Raw genomic sequence first — 11,626 nt, 5'->3', positions numbered from 1 at the left:
TGCTGCTATTGTGTGCGACTCTGATGGTTTGAACTATTTCAGCAGACAGATTAGAGGGAAAAGAGCCCACGGAGACTAGGAGCAACCTTCAAAGCACTTTGTGCAAATATCAGGTCCCTTTCAGAGCACCGATGAAGTCTTTAGAGAGGCAGCCAGCTGGAGTGACATTATTCCCCATGTCAAAAGAAGGACACAGGAGGCAGAGGACGGGAGAGACTCATTATCGGGCGATGCACACGCAGATGCAAGAGAAAGATTCAGCCTTCCAGCGAGGACTCAAGATAGCCACACATGCCTTGGACGAGAAAGAGCAGTCCTGCAGACAGCAGGGTGTTTTGTGCAGCACTGCACACATGCAGAGAGGCGCTCAGAAAGTATCTGTTGCTAATCTGGTTAGAGAAGAAGAGAAGGAAATCTAAGAGAAAAGCACAGACATTTAGTTGTTTTTCTAACCAACTGCCTGGATCCTCACTTCTTAGGCTCCTGCCCACACCCAGATCAACGAGTTAGTTTCATTACATGCTCCCATCCTGGCTCCCCTTTCCCCCAATGCCTGTCTCTCTTAAAAATCAACTCTAGAGTCCAGAATCAACCCATGCTTATTCAGTCCCAGACCAGCTGGCCTTGGTGGGCTCCCAATAAATCAGTTCCACTGTCACAGTGGGTGGGTGCATCCCTCGTGGTCCTGATTTCCTTGCTCATGTTCTCCCTCCTTCTGCTCCTCATTTGGACCTTAAGAGCTCAGACCGTTGCTCCAAATTGAGACTCTGTCTCTACCTCGATCCATTGCCAGATGAAGGTTCTAAGGTGATTATGCAAGATATTCATCAGTATAGGATAGGGTCATTTCAGGTTCCCTCTCCTCAGTTGCCCAAGGTACCAGCTGGGGACATATTCCTGGACACCTGCGAACCCCTCAAGAGTCAAGTCTCTTGCCAACCCTAAGATGGCTCCCTTAGATAGGATATATACTTCGCTGCTCCCGTATCCTCCCTTCCTATATCCCAACCATCCCAATCCCCCGAGCTCCTCCCATCCTCCCCTTCTCATGTTTCTCATCCCATTTCCCCTTTGCTCCATGCCACCTCACCCGCAAGTTCCCAGTTTTTGCCCTGCAATCTTGTCTACTTCCCCTCTCCATGCGGATGACTATATGATTTTCTTTGGGTTCACTTTCTTATTTAACTTCTCTAGGATCACAAATTATATGCTTATTGTCTTTTATTTATGGCTAGAAACCGATTATGAGTGAGTACATCCCCTGTTCCTCTTTTTGGGTCTGGGATACCTCACTCAGGATAGTGTTTTCTATTTCCATCCATTTGCACGCAAAATTCGAGAAGTCATTGTTTTTTACCGCTGAGTAGTACTCTAATATGTATATATTCCACACTTTCTTCATCCATTCCTCCATTGAAGGGCATCTAGGTTGTTTCCAGGTTTTGGCTATTACAAACAATGCTGCTATGAACATAGTTGAACAGATACTTTTGTCAATTGATGGGGTATCTCTTGGGTATATTCCCAATAGTGGTATTACTGGATCTTGGGGTAGGTTGATCCCAAATTTCCTGAGAAATCGCCACACTGATTTCCAAAGTGGTTGCACAAGTTTGCATTCCCACCAGCAATGAATCTGAGCATGGCGGACAATGAAGGCTGATGAGAAGCCAAGGACAATGGCACTAGGTTTCGATCCTAATACATGAACTGGCTTTGTGGGAGCTTAGTCTGTTTAGACGCTCACCTTCCTGGACGTAGATAGAAGACCTTCGTCTTCCCGCAGGGCAGAGAATTTGGACTGCTCTTCAGTATCGAGAGGGAGGGGAAATGGTGTGGGGGGAGGAGAAGAGGAGTGGGGATAGGGGGAGGGGAATGGGGGGAGGGGCAATATTTGGGAGGAGGGGAGGGAAATGGGAAACGGGGAGCAGGTCGAAATTTTAATTAAAAAAGAATAAAAATAAATAAAAAGGAAAAAAAATCAACTCTAGAATACCCCAATAACTACAAACCCACAATGCCAGACAGTGTGTCTCTCAGCCCGAGGTTTGCTATGAAGGGACATTATTTCAAGTCCTGAAAGCCAGCTACAGGATCTGTATAAAACTGCATCCATGTGAGCATAGGCATGCTTGTGTATAAAAAATGATTTTGTCAAGACTATAAAACAACTTAGAAATTATCAAGTACTTGGGCAAAAATTTGGTTTAAAAATGTAATAGACTTGGTCAACTGTACATAAACTATGTTTTCTTATAAACATAGAGAAGGAACAGTGGGTAGTTATGACAAAAAAGCAAGAAAAGCCATGCACAGCCAAGTTGCCTGTGAGTGCAGAGCACATCTGTCTGTAGGTGCAGAGCACAGCTGTCTGCGGGTACAGAGCACATCTGTCTGTGGGTGCAGAGCACAGCTGTCTGTGAGTGCAGAGCACAGCTGTCTGTGGGTGCAGAGCACATCTGTCTGGGGGTACAGAGCACAGGTGTCTGCGGGTGCAGAGCACAGCTGTCTGCGGGTACAGAGCACATCGGTCTGTGGGTGCAGAGCACATCTGTCTAGGGGTACAGAGCACAGGTGTCTGTAGGTGCAGAGCACAGCTGTCTGTGGGTGCAGAGCTCATCTGTCTCTGGGTGCAGAGCACAGCTGTCTGTGGGTTCAGAGAACAACTGTCTGTGGGTGCAGAGCACAGCTGTCTGTGGGTGCAGAGCACAGCTGTCTGTGGGTGCAGAGCACATCTGTCTGTGGGTGCAGAGCACAGCTGTCTGTGAGTGCAGAGCACAGCTGTCTGTGGGTGCAGAGCACATCTGTCTGGGGGTACAGAGCACAGGTGTCCGCGGGTGCAGAGCACAGCTGTCCGCGGGTGCAGAGCACATCAGTCCGCGGGTGCAGAGCACATCTGTCCGTGGGTGCAGAGCACACCTGTCCGTGGGTGCAGAGCACACCTGTCCGTGGGTGCAGAGCACACCTGTCTGTGGGTGCAGAGCACAGCTGTCTGCGGCTACAGAGCACATCTGTCTGTGGGTGCAGAGCACAGCTGTCCATGGGAGCAGAGCACACCTGTCCATGGGAGCAGAGCACAGCTGTCCATGGGTGCAGAACACAGCTGTCCATGGGAGCAGAGCACACCTGTCCGTGGATGCAGAGCACAGGTGTCTGTAGGTGTAGAGCACAGGTGTCTGTGGGTGCAGAGCACAGCTGTCTGCGGGTGCAGAGCACAGCTGTCTGCGGGTGCAGAGCACAGGTGTCTGTAGGCCAGTGCAGCTGCCTGGCTGTCAAAGCTTCATCTTCACCATCATCTCCCTCCAGACTTTCAAGGGATACCTTTATCTTTGATGTGAGACTTAGCCAAAGAGAAAGTGATCTGCTCCCACACCAAAAACAGAGATGTTGGACATCCTATAATGATGCCCAAGCATAACAAGACAGGCTATGACTGTCACCTTATGGCCAAACTTTACCAAGTAGCCTTGTATAAAAATGTATCCCCAGTCAAGCCCTCCTCTTCCATAGGTATCAACCCACACCTTCCATGACAATGTCTAATTTCCGGATGTAGGATAGAGATGGGCATGAGGAAGGATAAGTGAAATCTAAACACACACTGAGCTTGCTGGGGTGCTGGCAGCCATCTGCTGTTAAGATGGAGCAACCTGGCAGAGAGTAAGTTCTGGCAGTTGACTGAGAATTTCAATCGATACGGTTTGTTCTTTAACAAGAAATTGCCCAAGAAAAAGTAGGACTCCAGAACAGTGCTGAGTCCCTACTGTGTGCTAGGCCCTGTGCTATCTTATTTCGCCTGGCTTGCATAGTGGCCTAGGACTCATGGGGCTACTTTAAGCCTGGATAGCCCTCAACTAAGGGAAGCCAGCTCTCCAGGCACACACATGAAGAAGTGGTAATGCTGGCTCTAAATGACATGCTCCACAGATTTGTGCCTTTTGTCCCAAACTACAGAACATTGGACCCAGAGAGGCCACAAATCAAAGGCCAGTTTGGCTGGGACAGCCACATCTGACCTGCAGATATTCCTAAGGAGCCCGTGGATAACCACCATCCCACTCTGGAATACTAATTAGAACCCTACTGCCAAGGTGGGGACCCTTCTTTAGAGTTTCTGCGTATATGCTACACTTTTCTTTCTTTGGAAACAGTTGCTATGAGTGCATAAATGGCAGCTAAGCACTGTCCTGTGGAGGACGGCCTGCCATGGCTTTGTGTCCTGATTTCAGAGTGAAGAAAATTCTTGAATGGAAGAAGAAAATGAGGCAAAAGTAAAACCAGGAAATGAGGGGAAGAAGAATGTTGTCATTCCCAGGACCACCATAGTGCAAAGGGATGCAAAGGGGTGTGTGGGCCCAAAGGGTCTTGCAGGCTAGTTATTCATAGCCTCAGAAGCCTAAGAAGGGGGGGGGCAGTAACCATAGCAACTGAGGATCAGACGCCTCACTGGAATGTTCAGAACCTAAAAGACTCTAAGTGACCCTCAAAAGGGAATACCCTTCAAGAATGACAGGTTTTGGACATATGGTGTAGCCTTACAAGTAAGCCAAATTTAATCTGATTCAGGAAATAAAAAATAAATGACTCTCTTGTCTAAAAAAATATCCCACGCCTTGCCAAGAAACTGTTGGCATGCAGTTGCTGCTAGGTGAGAGAAAGGCAGTTGTCTTTAATGGAACAAAACTTAGTGTACTGGTCACAATCCAGGGCAGGCCTCACACCCAGGTGTAGTCAGCCAACACAAACTGGGGGAAGGGTGGTTTGTTTGGTTGTTAAGAGAGATGAGGTTGGTAGGGTAGTTGGGGAGAATCTGGGAGGAGTTGGGGGAGGGGAATATATGCTCATAATAAACTGCCTGAAATTTTTAAAGAATAAATAAAAGCATTGTTTTCTAAAAGATGAATAACAATAAGATCAGGATGTACAAGTAAAAAATATGAGAAGGTAAATAAGGAGCCTTGTCTGACCAACAAGGGTGTGGTGGCAAATGGTGCCTCGTGCAGGAGCAAGTTGAGCATCCTGGAAACATTCAGGTAAGAGCGGGCAGCCCTTGCTGCAGGAAGCTACAGTGCACTCTCAGTGGAGTATGAGGTTAGAGTTGACCATTTTTATATGCAATCCACTCTGCTGTGCTGCCATGAATGAAGCACTGATGGCCTCTGTAATTTAACTCAGAAGTTAAAAATGCTCTTATTTAATAGTAACTATATTGAGTTAAAGCTATATGGTAAATCTAGGTCTAACTAGACTTGCACTTAAATCCAGAAAAAATTTTAATCCAGTTATCAATGATCCCTTTTTTAAACTTTCTAGTAATAAAGCTTGTAGATATCTGGGGCTGGTGAGATAGTTGCTGCCAAATATGATGACCTGAATTTGAGTGTAAGGAAAGGGATAACTCTCCCAAGTGATCTTGTGACTTCTAGACATGCCCTTTAGTTCTTATACTCATCACACATGCACACATAAATATAATTATGTTTTTAAAGCCTTTAGAAGTCTAAACAAGTGGCCTTGTGCCTATGGGAAGGGAGAAGTCCCACATTAGCTTGCTAATGGTTGGCCTTCGGTAAATCTCTAAGTTGTTCCCTTATCACTTCATCAAGCACATTGTATAATGCCCTTGATTCCATTGTAATTTAAAAAAAAACAAAAAACAAAAAAAAAAACCTGTAACCGTAACATTGTAAGGAATACACGTGAATTATCAGATGATGAGATGAATAGTATGGATGGATGTGCTTTCCCATGCATGCTGTTTCTCTGTTGCAAAGCAGTTGGGTTCTGTTTGGCTTGCACAGCAATCTTTAAACATTTGTATCTGGATGCCTTTAGGTATTAAGCCTGGCCCCTATTTGCCACAGTTCTCCCAGAGCCCAGCTGTATTATCCTGCCTTCTGCTTCTCTCACTATCCATCTGAGAGAAGTTCTAGGACGCACACGCACGCACACACACACACACACACATACACTCCACAGATACCAGAATCCCCACATGCTGGAACCCCCTATATAAATGTAGTGCATGCTTGTGTATCATCTACAGACCTCCTATTTAAATACTAGCTCATTTCTAGATTATTTATAATAACTAATACAATGAAAATACTTTATAAATAGTTGTTATACTATATTGTTTAGAAAATAATCATCAAAACATCTGTTCATGAGCAGTACAAGTGATTTTCTAATCTTTTCAATCTCGGGCTGGTCAGACACACAAATGAAGAAGCTATAGACGCAGAAGGTTGAGTACCTCACGCCACCTTTCAGTCTCTGTGAGTCTATTCTTATCATTCTACTACAGTGACCCAAAAAAGAGAGTCACTGAATCCTAACAGCTTTAATCGTTTCAAACACAAAATATTATTCCCGGTTGTTGTCTGTTCACGTCCATGCATGCTTACAAATGCCTAGCAGCCAAAACACACCCTGCCTCCGTCTAACCTTCTTCTTCTCCTTCCTCCTGTCTCTGCTGCCTAACAATGTTCGAGGTATATGTATGTAATAAATAGTCTTCCAACTAAATTTCAAAGTTTTTTCGCCCCATGGGAACAGGAATTAAAACTAGAAATGCTTCAGGGTAGATAGGCACTGAACTATACACTGAATAAAAACAATCGCTGAAATGAAAGTTTCAGCCTGGCTTTGGAGATGGAACTATGCTTTCAGGTAGTATTGATAAGAAAGGTGTATGCCATCAATAGAAACGGGAACATGCAGAAAGTCTCCCTTTGCACACCAGCTAAAGAGGCCGTGGGACTATAGGATACACACTGTGTGCTGGCAGGAAACACAAGCAACTAAAGAGGCCGTGTGGGTACAGAATACACACTGTGCGCTGGGAGAAAATGTAAGGCCTGCCATTAGCAGCCTCGAGGACTTACTGTGGATGATTGTCCTCTGGGTGGAGTTTGCTCTTCCCCAAGGTTCCCAGGTTGTAGCAGCTCCCATCCCAGGCTTCTATAGTTTCTTATTCCCCTCAAACTCCCAGAACAGAGCTGGGCACAATAATCCTCTCTATAGTTGGTGACTGCTTGATTGTAATCAGCTGGCAATGCAACGCACACAGCTTACAAAATACCTGCTAATACGGTAAAGCTTACCTTCCCAGTCTCCTGATATCACACACAGAATAGCAGTTTTGTCTCATATCCTTTTCCAAAGAGGTAGCCAACGCTGGTGCCTCTGGTTCTTGGTGGAGTTTGCACAAGTGAGGATGGGATTCCATAGGGCGCCTCGGGGACTTGGCCCAGGGTCCCTGTCTGTGTTGGTCTCCTTTCACCTCTCTGACAGCCTTGTAGGACGACTCTGGTGTGGAACCCAGGCCTTCCCCTATGTCCAGGGAGGCACTGTCCCTCCAGCTGTCCTCTTGATCTAGGCTGGGGCTCTGCTCTGATTCAGTACATGTTGCCATGGTGAATCTTTGGTCTGCTGATAGTTCAGGGGTCTATTAAAGAAATGCGAAGGGTTACCAACACTCACACTCCAAAGAAACTCTAAAATATGTTTAAGAAATAAAAAGTTTGAAAAAAAAAAGAAAGAAAGAAAAAGTTTGGGGCTTAGCTGGTCGTTGGTAGCACGCATTTTTAATCTCAGCACTTGGGAGGCAGAGGCAGGCGGATCTCTGAGTTTGAGGCTAGCCTGGTCTACAGAGTGAGTTCCAGGACAGCCAGGACTACACAGAGAAATCCTGTCTCGAAAAGCAAACAAAACAAAACAAAACAAGAACAAAAACAACAAAAAGTTTTGGCTAAAGAAATGGCACAGTGGCTAACAGCATTTGCTTGGCTTTCAGAGGACCAGAACTCAGGTCTCAGCGTCCACATTAAGCAGGTAACAATGACCATAACTCCAGATCCAGGGGATTTGAAGACCTTGGCTGACCTAAGTAGGCACCTGCACTCATATGCACTTATCCACAGGCAGACATATCCACATACACATAATTTTTAAATTAAAATATTTTGTAAATAAATCAGAAGTTTTTCTGGATGCTTTTAGGTCTGAGCTACAGAGACAGAAACAAACCCAGAAAAACCCAGAAATCAGCACCTAAATCTGTAATCATCCCAAGTCCAGATGCTAACATGCCAGCAAAAGAACATAACCAACAACAGCCAGGGCAATATGTCTCCACTAGAGCCCAGCTATCCTACCACAGCAGGCCCTGTATATTCCAACATAGCTGAAGCACAAAAATAGACCTTAAAAGTAACTATGTGAAAGTGACGGAGGTCCTTAAAGGAGACATGAATAAATCCCTTAAACAAAGCCAAGAAAACACAAACAAACAATGGAAGTAAATAAAACTCTTCGAGACCTTAAATGGAAACATAATCAAAAAAGAAAATTCAAACTAGGGGAATTCTGGAAATGAAAAATTTAGGAATTTGAACAGGAAACTCAGAGGCAAGCTTCACCAACAGAATACAGGAGATTGAAGAAAGAATCTCAGGCACTGAAGATACAATGGAAGAATGGACATGTTGGTCAAAGAAAATGTTAAATATAAAACACTCCTGACACAAAACATCCAGGAAATCTGGGACACTATGAAGATACAGAGGAAGAAAAAGAAACCCAGATCAAAGGCCCAGAAAATATTTTCAACAAAATCTTAGAGGAAAAATTTCCTAAGCTAAAGAAGGAGGTACCCACAAAGGTACCTGAAGCATACAGAACATCAAGCAGACAGGACCAGGAAAGAAAGTTTCCTCAATGCATAATAAAATAGTAAAGACATAGAACAAAGAAGAATATTAAAAGCTTCAAGGAGAACACAGCAAGTACCACACAAAGGCAGACCTGTTAGAACTACCCGACTTCTCAATGGAGACTCTAAAGGCAGAAGGGCCTGGACAGATGTGCTGCAGACTCTAAGAGACCACAGATGCCACCCAGGGCTAACATACCCAGCAAAGCTTTCAATCTCCATAGAGGAAAATGAAATATTCCATGATAAAGTCAAATTTAAACACTATCTAGAAACACAGCCTACAGAACATGCTAGAAGGACACTCCAACCTCAGGATATTAAATACACCCATGAAAACACAGGAAATAAATAATCTCAGACCATCAAAATCAAAATAAGGAAAACACACACAATACAGACCAACAACAACAGCAAGACAGCAGAAATCAACAATCATTAGCCCTTCATTTATCTCATACCAATGGTCTCAATTCCCCCAATAAAAAGACACAGACTAACAGAATGAGTGTGAAAACAGAATTCTTTCTGCGGCATCTGCAAAACACATCTCAACACCAAGGGCAGACATTACCTGAGGGTAAAGGACTATAAAAAGATATTTCAAAAAAAAAAAAGATATTCCAAGCAAATGGACCTAAGAAGCAAACAGTATAGTCATTTTACTATCTAACAAAATAGATTTCAATAAAAAGTAATCAAAAGAGATAGGTAAGAACATTACATACTCATCAGAGGAAAAATCCAACTAGATGACTTTCAATTCTTTTTGTTTGGTTGTTTGGTTTTTGTTTGTTTGTTTGCTTTTCCAGACAGGGGTTTTTTTTGTGTGTGTGTAACTCCCCTGAGTGTCCTGGAATTTGATTTGTAGGTCAGGCTGACCTCAAATTTACAGAGATCCACCTGCCTCTGTCTCCAAAGTGCTGGGATTAAAGGTGTGCACCACCACTGTATGGCAACATTTCAACTCTTAACACCTCTGCTCCAAACACAAGAGCACCTGTATTTGTAAAATAAATACTACTACAGCTTAAATCACATATTGACCCTCATACACTGAGAGTGGGAGACTTCAATACTTCATTCTCACCAATGGGTCAGTCATCCAGACAGAACCTAAACAGACAAATATCAGAGCTAACAATATTATAAACCAAATGGACCTAACAGATATTTCTAGAACTTTTCACTCAAACACAAAAGAATAAATATGCCTTCTATACTATACCTCAGGGATCTTTGTCCAAAATTGATCATGTACTTGTCTCAATAAAGTCTCAATAAATACAAGGAAAGTGAAATAGCTCCCTGCAGTCGATCAAACCACCTTGGGTAAAAACTAGATATCAGACACAACAGAAAGATCACAAACGCAGGGAAACTGAACAACTCTCTACTGAATGAAAAAAGTAGGCCAAGATGGAAATAAAGTAATTAAAGACTTTCTAGAATTCAATTAAAATGAATGCACAGTATACTCAAACTTATGAAACACATTGAAAGCAGTGCTAAGAGGAAAGTTCATAAACTAAGTGCCTATATAAAAAAACTGGAGAGATCCCATAATAGCAACTTAACAGCACAACTGAAAGTTCTAAAACAAAAAGAAGCAAACTCAACCAGGAGGATCAGATGTCAGGAAATAATAAAAAGTGGGGCTCAAATCAATAAAATGGGGGGAGAATAATGCAAAGAATCAAAGAAATAAAGAGTTGGTTCTTTGAAAACATCAACAAGATAGACAAATCCTATCCAAACTAACTAAAGGATGGAGAAAGAATATCCAAATGAACAAAATCAGAAATGAAAAGGGAGACATAACAACTGACACCAAGGAAAACCAGAGAATCATAAGAGCATGTTTTTAAAACCTGTATTCCACCAAATTGGAAAATCTAAAAGAAATAAATAATTCTCTCAATAGGTATCATTTACTAAAGTTAAACCAAGATCAGATAAACAATTTGAATAGACTTATAACCCCTAAGAAAACAGAAGCAGTCATTAATCTTTCCTTCCCAACCCCCAAACAAGAAAAAAGCAAAGCCCAGGGCCAGATGGTTTTAGCACAGAATTCTACCAGACTTTCAAAGAGTTAACACCAAGCTCCTTAAATTATTCCACAAAATAGAAACAGAAGGGACATTATGCAATTCATTTTATGGGGCCATAATTTCCCTGATATCCAAAGCCACATAAATCTCAATGAAGTAAGAGAATTAGAGATCAATTTCCCTTCTGAGCATAGATGCAAAATACTCAATAAAATACTTGCAACAAAATCCAAGAACACATCAAAAAGATCATCCACCATGATGAAGTAGGCTTCATCCCAGAGAAGCAAGGATGGTTCAATGTAATCCACCATATAAACAAAATGAAAGGAAAGAAAAAATACACATGATCATCTCATTAGCTACAAAAAAAGGAGTTTGACAAAAATTCAATACTCTCCTTCATGATAAAGTCCTGAAGAGATAAGAGATACAAGGGACATATATAAACATAATATAGGCAATTTAGAGCAAGTCTATAGCCAAGATCAAAATAAATGGAAAGAAAGTCAAAGCAATTCCACTAAAATCAGAGACAAGGCAAGACTGTACACTCTATTCATACCTATTCAATATAGTACTTGAAGTCTTAACTAAAACCATAATCCCACTGAAGGAGATCAAAGGGATACAAATTTGCAAAGAAGGAGTCCAAGTATCTTTATTTGCAGATGATATGATAGTATACATAAGTGAGCCTAAAAATTCTAGCAGGGAACTACTACACCTGATAAACACTTTCAGCAAAGTGGCTAGATACAAGTTTAACTAAAAAAAAAAATGGTAGCCCTTTTATATACAAATGACAAACATTGTAAAGAAATAAAGAAAGGTTGGGTAATGTTGGTACACGCCT

At 42.6% G+C, this 11,626-nt stretch overlaps 1 protein-coding gene across 1 annotated transcript in view; it reads right to left on the bottom strand.

Annotated features, from left to right (window-relative positions):
• Positions 1–367: 367 nt before the first annotated feature.
• Frmpd2 (FERM and PDZ domain containing 2) overlaps positions 368–11,626 on the bottom strand; it is a 113,931-nt gene continuing 102,672 nt past the window's right edge. The window contains exons 29-30 of the mRNA XM_057770006.1: positions 7,104–7,450; positions 368–413 (exon numbers count right to left, since the gene is read on the bottom strand). Of these exons, the coding sequence (XP_057625989.1) occupies positions 368–413; positions 7,104–7,450 (393 nt within the window). The remainder of the gene's footprint in view (positions 414–7,103; positions 7,451–11,626) is intronic.

Source organism: Chionomys nivalis, chromosome 5, assembly GCF_950005125.1.
Source record: "Chionomys nivalis chromosome 5, mChiNiv1.1, whole genome shotgun sequence".
Lineage (NCBI taxonomy): Eukaryota > Metazoa > Chordata > Mammalia > Rodentia > Cricetidae > Chionomys > Chionomys nivalis.
Note: the sequence above shows the minus strand (reverse complement) of the source record. Positions and strands in the feature narration are given on the sequence as shown.